A 20,883-nucleotide genomic window follows, 5' to 3' on the forward strand; every position below is an offset into this window, starting at 1 on the left:
TGACTCTGATCACTAAATCAGAGCCTGCACTCTTAACTACCCCATGAAAGTCCACAACGTTCCCTTCTTCAGAAGCCACAGAGTGAGTTCCACTTGGTGACATAAATCCACTAGCATCAGTCCCTCATGATCAAAGTAATTGCAGCTCCATAAAATCTGCTGTAAAGCCATAAACATAGCTACAGAAAAGCCAAGCTTATGTATGCTTTTGACTTTTGAGCCACAAACAGATTTATACATTCAGGCACAGGCTAAAACACTTTTTCCCCCTTTGTTTCCCTTACTCTGCTCCTGGCGGGCCTTGTAGTCTGTTAGACCCTCTCTCCTGGCCTTAAATGCTAAAACCACATATCTTTCTTTTTCTGTTTCTTTCCTGAGTATATACTATGTGTCAGGCACAATGATTCTACATGTCACTACAGAGATCATTAAGACATAGACACCGTTCCTAAGCAGCCCACATTTAACTGGGTACACAAAAATCGTTGTTTTAATTCTTAACAACTACTTGACGGTAGACTTAAGTATATGACTCCAAGTCCCGTGCTCTTTTTACATTCCAACAATTGCCTCTTGGATCTTTTCATCACATAGAGCAGAGAGAGAAAAATTAAGCAAAAATTAACAGCTAACACTTTTTGAGCACCTACTGTTACCAGGTACGGTTTTCATTGCCTACAGTTTTATCTTATTGAATCCTTAACCATTTTGCCGAAGAGAAAACAGGCTTAGACCTAATGACTTGCCCAAGGTCCACAGCTGCTAAATTGCAGAGTCAAGGTTGGAACTCCAGAGCCTGTGGACACTTAAATGTCTACACGGAGTCCCTGGGCTAGTGAGGGCTTCCCAGGGAGGGCCCATGACTGTTCTGCTCATTGTATCACATTGGCCTAGCAGCACAGGTGAGGGGCACTCACTATATTTTAATTCGATCAGTGAATACATGAATGAATTTACCAGCCTGCTGGAAACGAAGAGAATGGAAACATCTCCTGGAGAGAATACTTGGGAACTCCAGAGTTTGCCCATTCATTCCTTCATTCCCTCTTAAACTCCTTCATAAAGGCCACTGCCCTGTGCCCACGAGAGCGTCAGAGAGACAGGAGTCACAGTCTTGACCTTCATTATTCCCATTTGAATGTTGTGTCCCAGGCCCCTTATTGTCTCACAGTATTTACCACAACTACCCTATGGGCTAATCCTACATCTCTTATTTTACAGATTTACACTCTCAGAGTGGCAAAGTCTCCTTAGGCCAAGGTGGCTCAGCGGATTCCACATCAGTCATCACAGGCTGAGCGTCGGACTACAAAGCAGGCGCGGCAGCGAGGCCGACTCCGCGGGAAAACCACTCCCCAGCCATTCTGGACCTTGCAAATCCACCCCTCCTCTCTAAGATCCCAGCCTGCCGCTCTACAGCCATACCCGCCGTAGCGTTCCACGCTGCCGCGGCAGCCAGTAGGACATCCGCTGTCGACTAACGTCATTTCCGGCGCGCCAGCCACGCTGCATCCGGGTTCTGGCGTAGGAGCGGCGGTCTTCTCGCGCGGATTGTAAAGCTGAGTTTTGGTACGCTGGACCCTCGGAGAGGTGAGCAAGGCTGGCTACGAGGGGACTCAGCGCCAGTGGGAGTAGGGGCGAAGGTTCGGGGAAGGCGAGCTGCGGTCCAAGCCGTTGGGGTGTGGGGAGGGGAATCCATTTCGTAGACAGCTCTGCCGAGGCACGGAGAGGGGCGGTGCTGCTTGGGGTCTACTGGGATTTAGGGCTTGGGTTCAGTTAAGAACCTGAGCCTCCTTCGCCAAACCTAGACAGCAAGAGAGAGACAAGCCCGAGGCCTGACTTCTAGCTCTCCTGAGTTTGAGCCCTATGAGCAGTGGAACCTAAGGTAAGTGACTAACTTCTCTGAATCTCCTTTTTCTTGTCTGAAGCATGAAAACTAACGGTACCTACTTTGCAGAAGTGTCTTGATGCAGACAGTTGATAATCGGTCTCAAGCGACCAGCATGTACCTAGCATCTACTGATGAGGGCTTCATAACTTGTGACTACTCACTCAGGGCTTATTACCACGTACTATGCCCGCGGAGGCAGTGGTATTATTTAACCTTATGTATTTGAGAGTCCCCACCTTTTCTGAAAACCCTTCTGTCCTAAACACTCCTGGAAGAGATTGGGACCAGCTGCATCCAAACAGTGCACCAGTGAGTAGAAGAGGGCAGAGATAACGTTTTGCCAGAGGTGACCAGAGTTGGACACTGCCTGTGGAAGTAGTGAACTCCGTGTGCCTTAAGGCCGCTTTCAGCAAGACAAGAATCGCAATTGCTCTCACCTGTTGAATGTATTATTGTGTAGTGCACCATGCTTGGCGCTTCGCGTGCATTTAATTCTCATACACTGAGTATCTGATAGAGTTGAATTTGAACTCAGGCTTCGATTTTAGCGTGCCAGATTTTAGAATCACTTTGCTAAGTTTACTCCCTAGTGCCATAATAGTAATGATGATTGTGATGGTTAATACTGAGTGTCAACTTGATTGGGTTAAAGGATAGGAAGTATTGATCCTGGGTGTGACTATGTGGGTGTGACTATGTGGGTGTTGCCAAAGGAGATTAACATTTGAGTCCGTGGGTGGGGAAAGGCAGACCCACCCTCAATCTGTGTGGGCATAATCTAATCAGCTGCCAGCACGGCAGGAATATAAGCAGGCAGAAAAATGTGAAAGGAGAGACTGGCCTAGCTTCCCAACCTACCTCTTTCTCCGTGCTGGATGCTTCCTGCCTTCCAACATTGGACTCCAAGTTCTTCAGCTTTGAAACTTGACTGGCTCTTCTTGCTCCTCAGCCTGCAGACAGCCTATTGTGGCACCTTATGATAGTGTGAGTTAATACTTAATAAGCTCCCCTTTATATATATATGTCTATTCCATTAGTTTTCTTCCTCTAGAAAACCCTAATACAATGATTAACCTAATCATGGGACTAAAGTAGAAGCTGTCATTTCTTGAGCACTTATTTTGAACTCATTGAATTTGCCTTATAAGCATTCTCTAAGGTTGGTATAGTAGTTTATCCCAATTTAAGAAATACAGCTGAATCTGCTCACCCAGCTACCATGAGGTAGATTCTCTATATCAATCCCTGGCCATCTGACTATTAAAATAGTGTTCATAATTACTACAGTCTTTCAGCTCATCAGAAGAAATTCATGTGAGGAAAACTGAAAATGTTGTTTCATCAAGTAATGTATTTCAAAAAGCATGTTCTAAAAAAAATCACTCCTAGGACCACCAAGGATCCAGATATAATTCTTTCCTCAGTAATAGAAAAAAGAATCTGGGATCTAAGAAGATAGCCACTCATTTTCTAAGGCAATAGTGTACAAAATAACCTATTTAGTTATTTTTGTGTGGTTTGTGTATGTGTGAATATGTGTGATATTTATGATATTGGCTAGGACAAGGAAATATATACTTTTAAAGAATCATAGACGGTTGGGACTAGTATTTTGTTCACCTGTTTTAGTACTGATTGTTTTCTAAAAGTAGGTTTTTAATATTTTCTTTATTGAATAGTAATGCCAATTTTAATGGACTTTGAATTCAGAGAAAGTTCTGAAGGCAGCAAGGAGTCCTCACAAGGAATCCTCCTACTGCTGCCCCCAGAACTTATGGCCTGTGCCCTTTTTGTCTCTTTCTTTAGTGACTGGCCATGTCATTGTCCCACTTGTACCGGGATGGGGAAGGCCGCATTGATGATGATGATGACGAGCGGGAGAACTTTGAGATCACTGACTGGGATCTCCAGAATGAGTTCAACCCCAACCGACAGCGCCACTGGCAGACCAAGGAAGAAGCCACCTACGGGGTGTGGGCAGAGCGAGACTCGGATGATGAGAGGCCCAGCTTTGGAGGCAAACGGTACTGCCTGGCATGGGGGCTGCTTCACCTTGCTTTAGGGAAGAGGGGGAAGATGGGCAGGGAGTGGAGGAGATACCCTGATAAGTATACTTGTCTCCTGGCCTTGTTGAGACTGTTAGCTGTGACATCATCTCGAGAGGTCTGGTTTCCTCTTTAGGCTAGAGTGCTGCTCTTTCACTTTTTTATTTATTTTATTTTATTCTAATTATTTATTTATTTATTTATTTAATTTATTTGAGACACTGTTTCACTCTGTTGCCCAGGCTGGAGTGCAGTGACATAATCTTGGCTCGCTGCAACCTCCACCTTCCGGATTCAAGTGATTCTCATGCCTCAGCCTCCCGAGTAGCTGGAATTATTGGCACACGCAACCACCTCCAGCTAATTTTTGTATTATTAGTAGAGACGGGGTTTTGCCTTGTTAGCCAGGCTGGTCTTGAACTGCTGACCTCAAGTGACCCACCCACCTCAGCCTCCCAAAGTGCTGGGATTACAGGCGTGAGCCACCATGCCTGGCCTCACTGATTTAATTATCAGTGTTTATTGAGTGATTACTATGTATTAGGCCTGTGCTGTAGACCCATTCTTGCCTTCCTGGAGCCCAGACTCTAGAAGATGGAAATAGGCATTTGAAACTTGTAACTGTGATACAGGACACAAGGGACATGAGGACATGAGGGAGAACACATTTTAGGGCATTTCACCTATTCTGAAAGGCCAAGGAAGATTTCTATGGAGAAAATTGACGCTTAAGCAAGCTGATATGACTGACAGTAGAAGGTAACTAGGGTGGTAGAAGAGGTCTTAATATGCAAAGGCCTTTGATGGGAAGCATCATGGTATCCACAAGGCTATGAAAGGCTTGGGGGCTGGAGCAGAGAGGGGGAAGGGTAGCATAGTGTGTGTGATAGAGAGGGTGTGATGTGGGGCTGGGTTATGTTTTGAGAAGACCCTTTTGCTGGTGTGCTCAATAGGCATGGAGCCACAGTGGAAGACTGAGGAGGCCAAGCCAGTGGTCCCTGCGCAGGTAGTGGAGTAGTGGAGGTACTGGTCTAGGATAGTGCTGGGTGATGTGGATTCAGGCGGCGTGTCTCCTCCCCAGCACAAGGTTATATGTGCCCTGGCTGAACCTCACTCGACCAGGGTGTGCCAGGTTGGGGTTTTTTTCCTCCGATGAATGGCCCCACCTGTGGCCTCTAGGCTCCATCCTATTGAGAGTGTGCCTTTTTCTTTTTCTTTTTCTTTTTTTTTTTTTGAGATGGAGTCTCGCTCTTTCGCCAGGCTGGTGTACAGTGGTGCGATCTCGGCTCACTGCAACCTCCGCCTCCTGGGTTCAAGCGATTCTCCTGCCTCAGCCTCCTGAGTAGCTGGGACTACAGGCGCCCGCCATCACGCCCAGCTAATTTTTGTATTTTTAGGAGAGACGGGGTTTCACCATGTTGGCCAGGATGGTCTTGATCTCTTGACTTCATGATCCACCTGCCTCAGCCTCCGAAAGTGCTGGGATTACAGGCATGAGCCACCACACCCAGCTGAGAATGTGCCTTTTTCAAAGGAGGCTGGGGGAGAAAGAGTATAGAGATTAGTTCAAACTTCTCATCCACAAGGGTGTCTGAAAGTGGATGACAAATAGATCAGGGATCAAAAATTGCATAATCATAATAATAGCAGCTAACATCTCTTGGCTGCTTACTTGTTCTGGCTATTTCACAAGCCTGGATTAATTTTCCTTATGAGAAAGGTACCATTATTATTCCTATTTTACAGATTAAGTGACTGAGGCTAAGCTAGAATTGGAACCTGGACCTATCTGACTCTAGAGTTGGGGATCTGAATCACTAAGTTATGTTACATTTTTAGGAATAAAGTCCCTAAATTCTGTTGTTGCCATGAGGATGTTGAATTACTAGGTTGGTCATTTTACAAGGCATCACTTTATTTGCTGTATTCCCAGGTTGTTTTTTTTTTTTTCTTCAAAACACAGTCTCTGTCACCCAAGCTGGAGTGTACAGTGGCATGACCTCAGCTCACTGCAACCTTTGTGTCCTGGGTTCAAGTGTTTCTCATGCCTCAGCCTCCCGAGTAGCTTGGGATTACAGGCGTGCGCCACCACACCCAGCTAATTTTTTGTATTTTTATTAGAGATGGGATTTTGCCATGTTGGCCAGGCCGGTCTTGAACTCCTGGCCTCAAGCCTCCCAAACTGCTGAGATTCCAGGTGTGAGCCACTGTACCCAGCTCCAGGGTTTTTTGTTGTAATTTTTTCTTTTTTAAACCACACAGTACAAATATATCAATTTTATTTTATACAAAAAGGACCTGAGGTTAATGGCTTAATGTAAATGCTTGAAGCAGTCAGAGTTTAAATCAATATATTTCATTTTACAGAGTTAATTTCTTATTTCTTAAGGGACTTTAGTGTAATTTTCTTTTTTTCTTTTCTTTTGAGACACGGTCTTACTCTTTTGCCCAGGCTGGGGCACAGTGACATGATTATAGCTCACTGCAGCTTCAGCTTCCTGGGCTCAAGCAATCCTCCCATCTCAGCTTCCCATGTAGTTGGGACCAAAGGCTTGCACAACCATGCCTGGCTAATTTTTATTTATTTTTTTATAGAGACAAAGTCTTAGTATGTTGCCCTGGCTGGAAATTTTCACATTCAATAAATTTAATGGATAGGAGCTTTTTCTGAGTTTGATTAATATAATTGTTATATGCTTTACGTTCGTGGGTTTTATTTATTTATGATTATCCATCAAAATTTCTCTCTGCTCCTGTTGGATTTTTGTACTTGCAATAGTTTTCAAAACAAATGCTTTTTATGATAAATTAATTTTTTAAAATGTAGGAAAACTGTATTATCACATCATATTTTGGATTTATAATCAACCCTACATTGATGTGATAACTCTTCAGCTGTAGAGGAATATGTCAGATAAAATGTTAAATGTGACTACAGGAAGCCAAATCTGGGGTCCTTTAGATATTTTGACACATTAAAAAATGTGTTACTTTTTTAAAAAACCTTCCATGAAGTTCATTCTAAGGAGTTTTCAAGCACGTAGTTTCTGCAAAGGGATTGCTGCAGAGAGAAGAGTTATTTACCGACCCCGTGGGGCTTTGTTTCTGTGCCTGCAGGGCCCGTGACTACTCTGCGCCGGTCAGCTTCATCAGTGCAGGACTCAAGAAAGGGGCAGCGGAGGAGGCAGAGTTGGAAGATTCTGATGATGAAGAGAGACCTGTTAAGCAGGACGACTTTCCTAAGGATTTTGGACCAAGGAAGTTAAAAACGGTAGAGTCTTTATTGCAGGATTGTGACTCCAGTAATATCCTTCAAATGTCATTGTGGCCCAAGCATTTTCTAGGCAGGGAGAGACTTATCTGGAATGCATTTTGTGAGTATCTCCTTTTGGTGGCAGGCTTCTGTGAGTTGTGAAGTGCGTAGTGTAGTCTCTTCCTTCCTGACACGTATCACACACATTTTTGGTTCTTGTGACCCTTTTCATAGTGCTGTGTAACTTAGACCATTTTCCTGTTGACCAAGCTTTCTTAGATTTTTCTTCTTTTTGTTTTTCCATTAACTAAGCTTTGATTTTTCTTCTTTGCAGGGTGGCAATTTTAAGCCCAGCCAGAAAGGTTTTGCAGGAGGAACCAAATCTTTCATGGACTTTGGCAGCTGGGAAAGACACACAAAAGGAATTGGACAGAAGCTTCTTCAGAAGATGGGCTACGTCCCTGGACGGGGCCTCGGGAAGAATGCACAAGGTATTGCACTTTTGTCGTCTTGCGTGATGAAGGGCAGGCAGAGGGAAGGAGAGGGGCACTGGGAGAGGAGGTTTGCTTTTCCCTTTTAAAAGCACTTTCTCTCTCTAGCCTGGTTTGCCAGCACAAGACATTTGCACTCCTACGCTACCTTGCTTTATCAAAGCTCAAGTTAAATAAGTAATTGTTTCAAAAAGAAGAAAAGGGTTAGGGTGTAAAATAGGCTGCAAACAGGTTGGAGACAGGCTTTTTTCCTGGTCCTGACCAGCTACTCAGGAGGCTGAGGCAGGAGAATCGCTTGAACCCAGAAGGTGGGGGTTGTGGTGAGCCGAGATCACACCACTGCACTCCAGCCTGGGCAATAGAGTGAGACTCAGTCTCTAAATAAATAAATAAATAAATAAATAGAATAAATAAAGACAAAAATGAATTAGTTGCTAATATTTAAAAAACAGACAATTTCACCTAAAATTCTAGATTTTGCCTGGCAGTAGTTAGTTGAGGCAAGTGAGAGCTGCTCCTGGGACGATGGACATGGTCTTCTCTTGGAGGCAGTCTCCACGGCCCCCTGTTGTCTTCCACCCCAACCCACAGGAACTTCTCTTGGTCCCGAAGTCATTTGAGTTTGCCATCCCTACTCACAAGGGTTTTAGTTTTGCAGAAACGGTTATTTGTCCTTCAGGAATATCAGTAAAACATTGTGTGTAGCTTTTTTAATAATTAGAGCCATATGGCTGTAAAATTGGCTGAGCAAATCCTTCATTGGTTACTTCCATCCTCGTCTAGTAGCCCAATCTCCTCCTGTCTTCTCATGGCCAGCCTCACTGAGACACAGCCCCTGTCACACTCTTATCTTCTTGAGACCAAAGCCTCTCAAACCAAACAGTTGTATTCTTCCTACAGGAACATTTCCCCTTCTTCTTGAGCTATTTCCTATGCATGATTGCCAAGTAGATATAATCAAATGGGTCCTCCATATTCAAATTTGAGTCTCTAAATAATAATAATATTATTTTTTGAGACACAGTTTCACTCTTGTCGCTCAGACTGGAGTTCTATGGCACGATCGTGACTCACCTGCAACCGCCGCCTCCTGGTTCAAGCGATTTTCCTGCCTCAGCCTCCCGAGTAGCAGGGATTACAGGCAGCCGCCATCACACCCAGCTAATTTTTGTATTTTTGGTAGAGACGGGGTTTTACCATGTTGGCCAGGCTGGTCTCGAACTCCTGACCTCAAGTGATCCACCCTCCTTGGCCTCCCAAAGTGCTGGGATTATAGGTGTGAGCCACTGCGCCGGCCTCTAAATAATTATTAAAGTGAAATCCAGGTTATGTGTTGAAAACATTAGGTACATGAAAAATACATGAACTTAAGCAAGGATACGCTGAATGAGAATGAGGGGACAGCTTTTTTCCTTTTTTTGATACAAGGTCTCACTCTGTTACCTAGGGTGGAGTGCAGTGGCATGGCATGATCATAGCCTACTGCAGTCTCAACCTCCTGGGCTCAAGCCTGCTGAGTAGCTGGGACCACAGGCACACTCTGCTATGCCTGGCTAATTTTTTCTTTTTTTGTAGATGGGGTCTTACTGTGTTGCCCAGGCTGGTTCAAGACCTTGGCCTCCCAAAGTGCTAGGATTACAAGCATGAGCCACCATGCCTGGCCCAGGGATAGCTCTTATTTGAGACTTCAACTGTACTAAATGGAAGGGAGGCAGGGATGGAAAATTTGGAGAGGGGGTAACATCTTCATTGAAATGTTGTGGTCCTATTCGTAAACACTTTTATGAGAAAAGCAACATTTATTTCTAGGGTTTAAACTTGTTATAAAAAAGTTAAACATAGGAGATAGGAACTCCTAAGTAAAATACATGAGGAGTCTTATATTAAATTACAGCTTCACTTCAGTCAGAGTCAATATAGTATCTGAATTATTGCATTTTCCCTAATAGAGGCTTCCAAAGAAGTGAAGTGTAGAATTTAGTATGCTGGAGTTCTCGGTTATAAATGTAGTGTTCTGTTTTCTTCTTGTCCACTGAAACAATCCTAGTAGAAATGGAAATCTATTTGGGATATAAATAAACCAGTCAGCAGACTGTTCTGTGGTAGCATAAATGCTCATAAGTTTCAAATCACAAGGGACAAGAGTAGTGTTCTGAGGGCAGAGAATAGCTCTCCTTGAGTAGCGTGTTATTTTGTGGAAGGAGCAAGAAACTGTCATTTCACTGAGTGGCTGATTCACATACATGAATTGCTGTGATCATAAGACTCTCTTTTTTTAATCTTTTGCCGAAATTACTCAGGTATCATTAACCCAATCGAAGCCAAGCAGAGAAAGGGAAAAGGTGCTGTGGGGGCTTATGGATCCGAGCGCACCACGCAGTCAATGCAAGACTTCCCTGTGGTTGACTCAGAGGAAGAAGCTGAAGAGGTAACTGGAAGTCAGGAGACATGGGTGGGTGGTGTCCTGTCCATTTCTAATGGCTGTTCATTTATCCCTTCATTTTGTTAGTCCTCAGATGTTTATTGTACACGTACCATATGCCAGGTGCTGGGCTGAAGGCTAGGTGCACCATGATGAGAGGGCGCAGGGTAAACAAGCAGCTATGGTGTGGAAGTGGCAGTTGAAATGGCAGAAGGTGCTAGGACCTGCCTAGACAGAAAATAAGGTTGGGGGTTGGGAGGTGGTGTTGACCTACTTTTATAAATAGGCTGGTCAGGGAAACCTTTGAGGAAAGGAAACATTTCAGTTGAGACTTGGCAGAAGGGTGAGCTGAGAAGCCTGAGGACACTGAGAGGCTCTGAGCTTGCCGGTTAAGAAACCATAAAGGAAGCCGTTGTGGTGGGAGGGTGGTACACAAAGCAGAGGGGAAGGAAGTGCATTCAGAGGGGTGGGCGGGCCACAAGATGGGCCTTGACAGCCATTTTTAGGTGCTTGGGTTTCATCCCACGTGCAGCAGGGAGCCATCTGCTGGCAGCTGTATGTCCCTTTTCCCCAGTGATAGAAGGGGCCAGCTCTGTTGATTGAAGTATTACTCTTTTCCCATTTGAATTTATGGGGGAAAGCAGGATGCTGCAAAGAAACACATTACTCTTCTTGTCACTGACCTTTTGATGACACAGTCATTTGATAATGTGGGACTGACCACTCTGAGTCAGGGGTTCTCAGACTTAGAAGCCTACAGGTGCCAGGCACACCACAGAAGCAAGTAAGATGAGCCAGGTGCTAGACAATAAAGAGTGGTGGGGACTGTGGCACAGAGGTGAGGCCTTAGCCTGTCTAGAAGGTAAATCTTTATTCAGCTCTAGGTGATTGTTGCTTATGAGGATGTGGGCTTAGTATTGCCTGATCCTCTGATTTTCCCAAAGTAGCCAGATGTGTAGATACTTCTAGAGAAAAAAATGACAAGTCTTAACCAGTATGAGAAAAACATAATGACAACTCTAAAACCAACTTCTGTGGGCTGGATTCTACTACCATCACGCTAAGAAAGTTTACAAATTTGCGTTGGGCCGCATTCAAAGCCGTCCTGGGCTGCGGGTTGGACAAGCTTGCCGTAGCTCCTCCTGTAGCTACGGCAGGTACATTTTGCAGACCCTGATTATAAGAGATACCTTTGCTTTGAGAGTTAGGACCTGCTTATTTATCTTCATTTTAAAGTGAGAAACAAGATTTTGTGTACTTAAAAAATCCTTTACATTGCATTTCTAAGTTTTACATGAGGTACATTTAAACTATTGTTATAGTGCCTGCCCATAGTAGATGCTCAATACATGTTGTTTCCTTTATTTTTGTTTCTCCCTCCCGTCTGGTGCACCTGCCTTCTGAACCTCATTATTTGTAAGAGGGTAAATGGGGTCAAGGAGTTATCATTAGATAGTTTTGGTGTCATGCAGGTGCATCCTTTCCTCCCTTCATATAGAACCTGGAAATAAATCTAAGACAGTGAATGGTGACATCTGTTAATGGTCTTAGCTGTCTCACCTGTTGTAAAAAGTGGTTTGCTGCATCTGACTGTATTCTTCTGGTTCAGGAGTTTCAGAAGGAGCTGAGCCAGTGGAGGAAAGACCCAAGTGGAAGCAAGAAGAAGCCCAAATACTCTTACAAGACCGTGGAAGAGTTGAAGGCCAAGGGCAGGATTAGCAAGAAGCTCACTGCTCCCCAGAAGGAGCTTTCTCAGGTCAAGGTATGGGGACCTTTGGACACCTGGTACAGGAGCCACACCCCAGAATTAATCACTGAACATGTTCTAGGGTTTTTTGGATCTTCTAGCTAGGCTTTTTTTTTTTTCTTGTACCTTGCTTTTCTCACTTATTTTATGGGAGTGTAATGAATACTATTAATATCATGTTCCTATTCATTACACTCCCATATTTAGTAATAGTTACCAAGTTCCTTCTCTGCCAGGCACTCTTCACGGCACTACACTGGTAAACCAAATGATGTTCCTGTGTTTCTGGAGCTTACATCACTGAATTCAGTAACATTCTTATTATTAAAAACTCACTGTGAAGATTTATAATGAGTGCAGAATTCCAGAGGGTGGCTGTCCTATATTGCTTGATCCTACCTCCGTTGTTAGGCATTTAGCTTTCATCTGGTTTAGTTTGGATTTTTGACTGGTTAGTTTGTATATAAAACTTTGTCTTTGTTTGAGACATTTTTTTAAGGATAGAGATGTACATGTGCAATCACCATGTTAAATACAAAAGTACTTAAGGCATTCAAATACTCAGAAGGTTGTATTAACTCTGTCTGACCAGGAGGGCAGGAGAGAGTTCCCAGGGCTCCTTAGTCAGCATTGAGTATTTTCTTTTTTTAAGATACATTAAATTTTCACTCACTGTTACGTGCATATAGTGTATTACGTTTTCCATTACTTTTCCAAGTAGTCAAAGAACAATGGTGACAGTTGCCTGTTGTTATTTGCTGTAGGATATATAGTGTGTCATAGACCTCAAAGCCTTTAGTGGGGTTCTCAAACGTGTGCTGTTATATTATCTGGACGACCTGATAAGAAATACGGGCGTCTAGGTGCCTCCCAGGAATTTTGAGTCTAAACTGAACCTCAAGACTTTTTTTTTTTCCCCTCCTCCAGTGATTCTAATGCTGGTGGTTCATGGATCACACACTTACTTAAAAAGTGGTGATGAATCATTCTGCTTCAGAAGTGCAGTCCATATTGACATTTCCTGTTTTCCTAAAATATTGGAATTAGCTCATTGCCTAGGTTGCCTTTGTTCAATTAGCCTTTTGTATGTTTTATTTTGTTTTAAAATTAAAAGCCTGGGCGCGGTGGCTCACACCTGTAATCCCAGCACTTTAGGAGGCCAAGGCGGGTGGATCAGGAGGTCAGGAGATCGAGACCTTCCTGGCTAACACAGTGAAACCCCGTCTCTACTAAAAATACAAAAAATTAGCCGGGCGTCGTGGCGGGCACCTGTAGTCCCAGCTATTCGGGAGGCTGAGGCAGGAGAATGGCATGAACCCAGGAGGCGGAGCTTGCAGTGAGCTGAGATCGTGCCACTGTACTCCAGCCTGGGCACCAGAGCAAGACTGCATCTCAAAAAATAAAAAAGTTTAAAAAATTAAATTAAAAAAACAACTGTTATTATAATAGCAGTGTGTAGTACATTTTAGAAAGTTAGGAAATAGGGAGAAATATAGGAAATATTTTCCATCCTTCCAAGATTACCAAATGTTAACATCTTGTTATACATCCTAGATCTTTTTCTATGCTTATGTGCATTTTTTAAATCAAAATGTGATATTCTGATTGTGTTACCTTCTTTGATCAGTACAGCTTCTACCTTTCCATTAAAATAAATTTTCACATCTACTAATACTCAGTCCCTATTTAAATTTCATGTTTCCCTAAAAAGTCTTCTCCATCTGGCTTGCTCAAAGTGATCCAACCTAGAACTGCTTGCTGCATCTGATTTTGTCCCTGGAGTCTCCTTTAGGCTAGGACAGTGCGGATCCCACTTTACAACACTGCCCTTCTCCAGCTCTGTTGAATAATGTGGTTTCTACACACTTCCCTGTCAATGGGGCCTTCCCCTGGGCTTAGCTGTGTGTTTAACAGTGCCGCAGTGGTGTTAACCTTCGTCCCTCTACGTTTTCCAAGGTCATAGACATGACAGGCCGGGAGCAAAAGGTCTACTACAGCTACAGTCAGATCAGCCACAAGCACAACGTTCCCGATGATGGGCTGCCGCTGCAGTCCCAACAGCTGCCACAGTCTGGCAAAGAGGCCAAGGCCCCGGGCTTTGCGCTGCCCGAGCTGGAGCACAACCTGCAGCTGCTCATTGACCTCACGGAGCAGGAGATCATCCAGAATGACCGGCAGCTACAGTATGAGCGGGACATGGTGGTCAACCTCTTCCACGAGCTGGAGAAGATGACCGAGGTCCTGGACCATGAGGAGCGGGTCATCTCCAACCTCAGCAAGGTCCTGGAGATGGTGGAGGAGTGCGAGCGGCGGATGCAGCCCGACTGCAGCAACCCCCTCACCCTGGACGAGTGTGCCCGCATCTTCGAAACCCTGCAGGACAAGTACTATGAGGAGTACAGGATGTCCGACCGTGTGGACCTCGCCGTGGCCATCGTTTATCCACTCATGAAGGAGTACTTCAAGGAGTGGGATCCCCTCAAAGTGAGTTGTTGGGAAAATCAACCTATCCCTGCCTCTTGGTTGGTCTTACCCTTGCTTGATGAGTTGGTCCAGTGGGCAGGGAGGGCTGGAGAGCCTGCTGCCCCTCAGCTGTTCTGCCTTTCTCCTCAGGACTGCACTTACGGCACCGAGATAATCTCCAAGTGGAAAAGCCTCCTGGAGAATGACCAGCTTTTGTCTCATGGCGGACAGGACCTCTCGGCAGATGCCTTTCACAGGTACCAAAGGGCAGGGCTCTGCGCTCCAGCTCCTTTCTCCTGGGGGGTTGGGAAGGACTGCTGAAGGTGGGGGAAGGCAGCAGTGCTAGCCTTGATTAATTCTCTGCTCATGCTGACACCGCTTTAGGAATTTAAATTCATTTGGCCATGAATTTATTTTATTTTTTATTTTATTTTTTTGAAATGTTTTATTTCCACAGGGTTTTGGGGAACAAGTAGTATTTGGTTACATGAGTAAGTTCTTTGGTGGTGATTCGTGAGATTTTGGTGTACCCATCTCCTGAGCAGTATACATTGAACCCAATTTGTAGTCTTTTTTTTGTGAGACGGAGTTTTACTCTTTCACCACGCTAGAGTGCAGTGGCGTGATCTCAGCTCACTGCAACCTCCAGCTGCCTGGTTCAAGCAATTCTGCCTCAGCCTCCCGAGTAGCTGGGATCACAGGCACGCACCACCACACCCAGCTAATGTTTGTATTTTTAGTAGAGACGGGGTTTCACCATGTTGGCCAGGATGATCTCCATCCCCCGATCTCGTGATCCACCCGCCTTGGCCTCCCAAAGTGCTGGGATTACAGGCGTGAGCCACCGTGCCTGGCTTAATTTGTAGTCTTTTATCCCTCACCCCGTTCACCCTTTCCCCAAGTCCCCAGAGTCCATTGTGTCATTCTTACGCCTTTGCATCCTCATAGCTTAGCTTCCGCTTATGAGTGAAAACATAAGATGTTTGGTTTTCCATTCTTGAGTTACTTCACTTAGAATAGTAGTCTCCAATTCCAACCAGGTTGCTGCGAATACCATTAATTCATTCCTTTTTATGGCTGAGTCATATTCCATTATATATATATATGTAGCAGTTTCTTTATCCACTTGTTGATTGGTGGGCATTTGGGTTGGTTCCACATTTTTGCAGTTGTGAACTGTGCTACTGTAAACTTGTGTGAGCAAATATCTTTTTCATATAATGACTTGTGTTTTTTGAGATGAAGTCTCGCTTTGTCGCCAGGCTGGAGTACGGTGGCGTGATCTTGGCTCACTGCAACTTCTGCCTCCCGGGTTCAAGCAATTGTCCTGCCTCAGCCTCCCAAGTAGCTGGGACTACGGGCATGCACCACCATGCCCAGCTAACTTTTGTATTTTTAGTAGAGACGGGGTTTCATCATGATGGCCAGGATAGTCTCAATCTGTTGACCTCATGATCCACCTGCCTTGGCCTCCCAAAGTGCTGGGTTTACAGGCGTGAGCCACTGCGCCCAGCCATGACTTCTTTTCTTCTGGGTAGATACCCAGTAGTGGGATTGCTGGATCAAATGGTGGTTGTACTTTTAGTTCTCTAAGGAATCTCCACACTGTTTTCCATAGTGGTTGTACAATTACATTTGGCCATGAATTCAGCTGACACTTGTCAAATGTCTGTTGAATATCATGCTTGTGCTAGGTGCTGGGCTTACCCTAGTACAGCAGACAGCCTCTGTCTATAGTACAGCAGAAAAGGCAGATGGGAAATAAGGTAGTGAACAAATAAAGGCAGGATGCACACCAGGTACAGCGATAGAAAACTGCAGGAGCGACCTCCTTGGAATGGGGGTTAGGACAGAGGTCTTAGAGGAGGTGACACTGAAACTGTGATCAGAGGGTGAGAGATGTCAGCTCATGAATAGAAGCCTATAGGTGGGAAAGCACTTGATACCTAGGAAGAGACCCTTGTGACCCTAAAGCAGCTCTGCCAGGTGGGCGGGCACTGTCTACGAGACCAAGGCCTCAGTTCGAGAGGAGAGTCACGAGAACAAGGAAGAAGCAGGCTCAGGTCTGGCCAGCATGGTGACTGGCCTGATGGTTTCCTCTGATCGGATTTCCATGCTGTTGCATTTTTATTTCTGATTCTAGAGAGGTGGGCGGTGGTGGTGTTCTTTGAAACCAATCAGTGTAATTAACCAGCCTGTCCTCTGCCTTTCTCCCATAGGTTGATATGGGAAGTCTGGATGCCTTTTGTTCGAAATATTGTCACTCAGTGGCAGCCAAGGAACTGTGACCCGATGGTGGACTTTTTGGATAGTTGGGTGCACATCATTCCTGTGTGGATCTTAGATAACATACTGGACCAACTCATCTTCCCCAAGCTGCAAAAGGAGGTGGGGTGAGAGTAACAGGAACAGCTGTCATCACTAACCACAGGGACTTGTTCAGTCTACGTCTTCATTATCTCAGTGCTGTTAAAACGCCTGGAATTAACAGAATTTGTCAACACAACTGTTGACCTAGAGTGTTAATTCCAGCCTTTTTCTCAGCACTTTTCCCCCCAAGCCACCCTCAGGAGGGAATTCATTTTCTTGATTTCTTCACTAAAATTAGAATTATGCTATTTCTGAGATGTAATCAAATGAATGGGCATATTTGTTTGGCGATGTACAAAGGACCATGGGCCTTGGAGAGCATGGGGCCTCCTCCAGGGGCAGCTCTTGCCTTTAACCACGTGGGTGTTATGTGACTGCCCAACAGGCGACATGAACTGTTTCTTCTCCCCACGTTGCAGGTGGAAAACTGGAACCCGCTCACAGACACTGTTCCCATCCACTCTTGGATCCACCCATGGTTGCCCCTTATGCAGGCACGGCTGGAGCCGCTCTATTCCCCCATCCGTAGCAAGCTGTCCAGTGCCCTGCAGAAGTGGCACCCCAGCGACTCCTCTGCCAAGCTCATCCTCCAGCCCTGGAAGGATGTCTTCACTCCTGGCTCCTGGGAAGCATTCATGGTCAAAAACATAGTGCCCAAGCTGGGTAAGGATATGGGGAAAATGCAGTCCAAGCCCAGCAGCTTTGGTGCCCTGGTTTCTGTGGTCAGTGGTGATTTAAACCATAGCCTTTGTATTCATGAAAGTGCTTAGTACACAATATTCCTTGCTGTTCAGAGGCTGAACATAAATGTAACTTGGGTCCTTTCCGCTGTTTATTTACAACAGCGACTAATAGTTGATAGTAACAACATCGGACTCTGTGCCTTGTGGTTTTCCTGATTGGCTTTGGCTTCTGGTAACAGGACAGCCATTGGAGTTCTGAAATTTTTGTGGTATTTTATTCTAAATTATTAGGGAGTTATTTCTGGGTTAGCAAAAAAAAAATATATATATATATATATATATTTAAGAATTGCTATGTCAGGAGCTTAAATTTGACCTTTAAAAGCAGATTAAAGCCTGAGCAACATGTTGAAACCCCATCTCTACCAAAAATACAAAAACTAGCCAGGTGTGGTGGCATGTGCCTGTGGTCCCAGCTACTCGGGAGGCTGAGGCGGGAGGATGGCTTGAACCTGGGAGGCAGAGGTTGCAGTGAGCTGAGATCTGCCGTTGCACTCCAGCCTGGGCAACGGTGAGACCCTGTCTCCAAAAAAAAAAAAAAAAAAAAAAAAAAACCCGCCAGAAGCTGTGATTCACGCCTGTAATCCCAGCACTTTGGGAGGCTGAGGTGGCAGATCACCTGAGATCAGGAGTTTGAGACCAGCCTGGGCAACATGGCAAAACCCTGTCTCTAATAAAAACACAAAAATTAGCCGGCCACGGTGGTGCACACCTGTACTCCCAGCTACTTAGGAGGCTGAGGCACAAGAGTCACTTGAACCCAGGAGGTGGAGGTTGTTGTGAGCTGAGATGAAAATGGACATTGTCTTTGCTCTTTGTGCTTCTGTGGCTTTGCCGGTACTAAAGCTGTGCCTTACAGACTGGGTTTCTCTTCCAGGGATGTGTCTTGGTGAGCTAGTCATTAACCCCCACCAGCAGCACATGGATGCGTTCTATTGGGTGATCGACTGGGAAGGGATGATCTCTGTCTCTAGTCTGGTGGGACTTCTTGAAAAGCACTTCTTCCCCAAGTGGCTTCAGGTACACTGTTTTGCTTGGCTTTCTGGGGGAGGGAACTGGGTGAGGATTAAGTTAATTTTCTGCCGAGGCCTGACTGTAGGTACAATTCCATAATAAAAATGAATTACATGGTAGGGTAGGAATGAGTTAGGTCATCTTAATAGTGGGCACCATTTATTGGACATTTGCTACGTATCAGAAGCTGTTCCAAGCACTTTATTTGCTTTATCTCAGCTCCTCGCAGCAACCCTATGGGGTAGGGGCTATGGTATCCCTGTCGTGTAGACATGGAAGCAGAGCTCAGAGAGTTTACACGCAAAGGGACTTTAGCTACCAGGCTGACTCCAAAATCCATATTCATAAGTCCTAGACTGTTTAGCTACTATAAATCCCTGTAAAGTGGTGTCACTAGCCTGCAGGACCAGGATCAAAACAAAACAAATGGCCCCTTCAGAAATCTTGCCTTCATTTGTTGCCACCATGGATGCAAGTAATTTTTCTTTTTGGCAGGTGCTGTGCTCTTGGCTCAGTAACAGCCCAAATTATGAGGAGATCACCAAGTGGTACCTGGGTTGGAAGTCTATGTTCTCAGACCAAGTGCTGGCACATCCATCTGTCAAGGACAAATTTAACGAGGCACTTGATATCATGAACCGGGCGGTGTCCTCCAATGTTGGTAAGTGAGGATTCCCATTTTGGATGTCCTGGCCCTGAGTTTCAGATTTTACACATGTAAATGACACAGAATCAGAGTTTTGTGGTTCCTGTAGGCAGCCTAAACCTTAGGTCGCACTTTTGCCCATAGCAACAGACTCTCACCCTGCTGATTGGGGTACATGGTCAGCTGGCACCCACTGCCCAGGTCTACCATGACTGAGAGGGGCATCTTCCCTAAGGAGACTGACTTAAGCTGGATTTAGATGTCAGTCTAACCCCAGGCCCCGCCCTCTTAACCACTGTGCTGTGTGGCCTTTTAAGGCTCATTCAGCCCTGAACCTGCTGCTCAGGTCACACATCTTACAGTGTGGAGTTGGGTACACGGTCTTACACTTGGTGATTGCTTAGCCTTCATCAGCCCCATTTGACCTGTTAAACAGTAAGATCTACTTCATAGGCTAAAAGGGGAATTGAGTTCATGCTTGTTTGCAGCCTTCAATAGGTGGTGTCTGTGTTGTCAAAAACCGGCAGTTCACTCTTCATGTACTATATCTATTCCCAAGTTCTAGGCAAGTCATTCTGCCTAGATCATAAGTAAATGAAAGTATGTTTATGTTTCTACATTTGGGAGCCTATTTCAACCAGTCCTGTGCTCCAGTGTTGCTCATTAGCTGATTCACAGCATTGAAATGGGATCATCTAGTCTGTTTCACAGATAAGCCCAGTGAGGCTAAGAGCCTGTTCAAGGTCACATAGTTAAAGGGTGGCAGTTAGAACTAGAATTTCTATTTCCTGAGTCTTTAATTCTTGTTATTTAATAGTTAGCCTAGGCCAGGCGCCGTGGCTCATGCCTCTAATCCCAACACTATGGGAGGCCGAGGCGGGTCAATCACGAGGTCAGGAGTTCAAGACCAGCCTGAACAACATGGTGAAACCCCATCTGTACTAAAAATGCAGAAATTAGCCGGGCGTGGTGGCACATGCCTGTAACACCAGCTACTCAGGAGGCTGAGGCAGAAGAATCACTTGAACCTGGGAGGCGGAGGTTGTAGTGAGTGGTGGAGATCACAAGCACTGCATTCCAGCCTAGGCGACAAGAGAGAGACTCGGTCTCAAAAACAAAAACAAAAAAAAAGAAAAAAAAGAAAAAATAGCCTATTCTGTGAAAACAGAGATTAAGTAATAAGGCAAATATACTTCTCTGCTTCCGTAATTATCAAGTTCTTTCTAAAAACTCTTCCTTAGCTACCCCTGGCCTCATGTTTCCAAAACTCTTCCCTGTATATACTCCTCAGTGAGCACTTAGCATTTATGGTCTTGTATTATCCTTAAACACCAATTTCAGCTCCTCAAATATACGTGAACTCCTTTCAGGATGTGGGGCCTGTGTGGGTAGGTTAAAAATAAAGCCAGTGTGGGCCTATATTTTCAAGGTACTAAAAGCTGCCTCTTTGGTGGTATGAAGTGGAAACTCTACAGGGCAAGGTGGAAACAGGAGAGTGGCTGAGGACTCTGCTGTTTCCAGCTCTGAAAGAAGAAATCCCTTGCAGATACTTCATTTTTAAATGTTGAATATTTAATAATCTCTTTGGTTACTAGATACTAGCCAGAAACCTTCTGAACAGTTGTTATGTGATACTGGCCAGTTGTCTAAACTTCCTCCAAAGTTGTATCTTTGAGGCAGAACTGCCCTTCAGTGAGTCACAAGCACTCTGGCACACCCAGACCTGGGCCAAGTCAGCGTCAACTTCCATACACCTGGAAACACCTCTCCTCACTGCCCTGTCCTCCTGTATCTCTCA

The 20,883-nt window shown here is 45.0% G+C and overlaps 1 protein-coding gene across 5 annotated transcripts in view; it reads left to right on the forward strand.

Moving 5' to 3' along the window:
* Window positions 1–20,883, forward strand: part of TFIP11 (tuftelin interacting protein 11) — a 21,325-nt gene continuing 442 nt past the window's right edge. Inside the window, exons 1-13 of one of the 5 annotated variants that reach the window (XM_031656398.1) lie at window positions 1–1,590; window positions 1,809–1,885; window positions 2,799–2,875; window positions 3,698–3,915; window positions 7,054–7,207; window positions 7,524–7,680; window positions 9,981–10,108; window positions 11,712–11,864; window positions 13,806–14,569; window positions 16,532–16,700; window positions 17,102–17,345; window positions 18,303–18,445; window positions 18,935–19,100. In XM_031656398.1, the coding sequence (XP_031512258.1) occupies window positions 3,707–3,915; window positions 7,054–7,207; window positions 7,524–7,680; window positions 9,981–10,108; window positions 11,712–11,864; window positions 13,806–14,569; window positions 16,532–16,700; window positions 17,102–17,345; window positions 18,303–18,445; window positions 18,935–19,100 (2,287 nt within the window). In that variant the 5' untranslated portion in view covers window positions 1–1,590; window positions 1,809–1,885; window positions 2,799–2,875; window positions 3,698–3,706. The remainder of the gene's footprint in view (window positions 1,591–1,808; window positions 1,886–2,798; window positions 2,876–3,697; window positions 3,916–7,053; window positions 7,208–7,523; window positions 7,681–9,980; window positions 10,109–11,711; window positions 11,865–13,805; window positions 14,570–16,531; window positions 16,701–17,101; window positions 17,346–18,302; window positions 18,446–18,934; window positions 19,101–20,883) is intronic. The other 4 variants (XM_031656397.1, XM_009216981.3, XM_031656396.1 and 1 more) reach the window with 4 other exon arrangements.

Source organism: Papio anubis, chromosome 16 (assembly GCF_008728515.1).
Source record: "Papio anubis isolate 15944 chromosome 16, Panubis1.0, whole genome shotgun sequence".
NCBI lineage: Eukaryota > Metazoa > Chordata > Mammalia > Primates > Cercopithecidae > Papio > Papio anubis.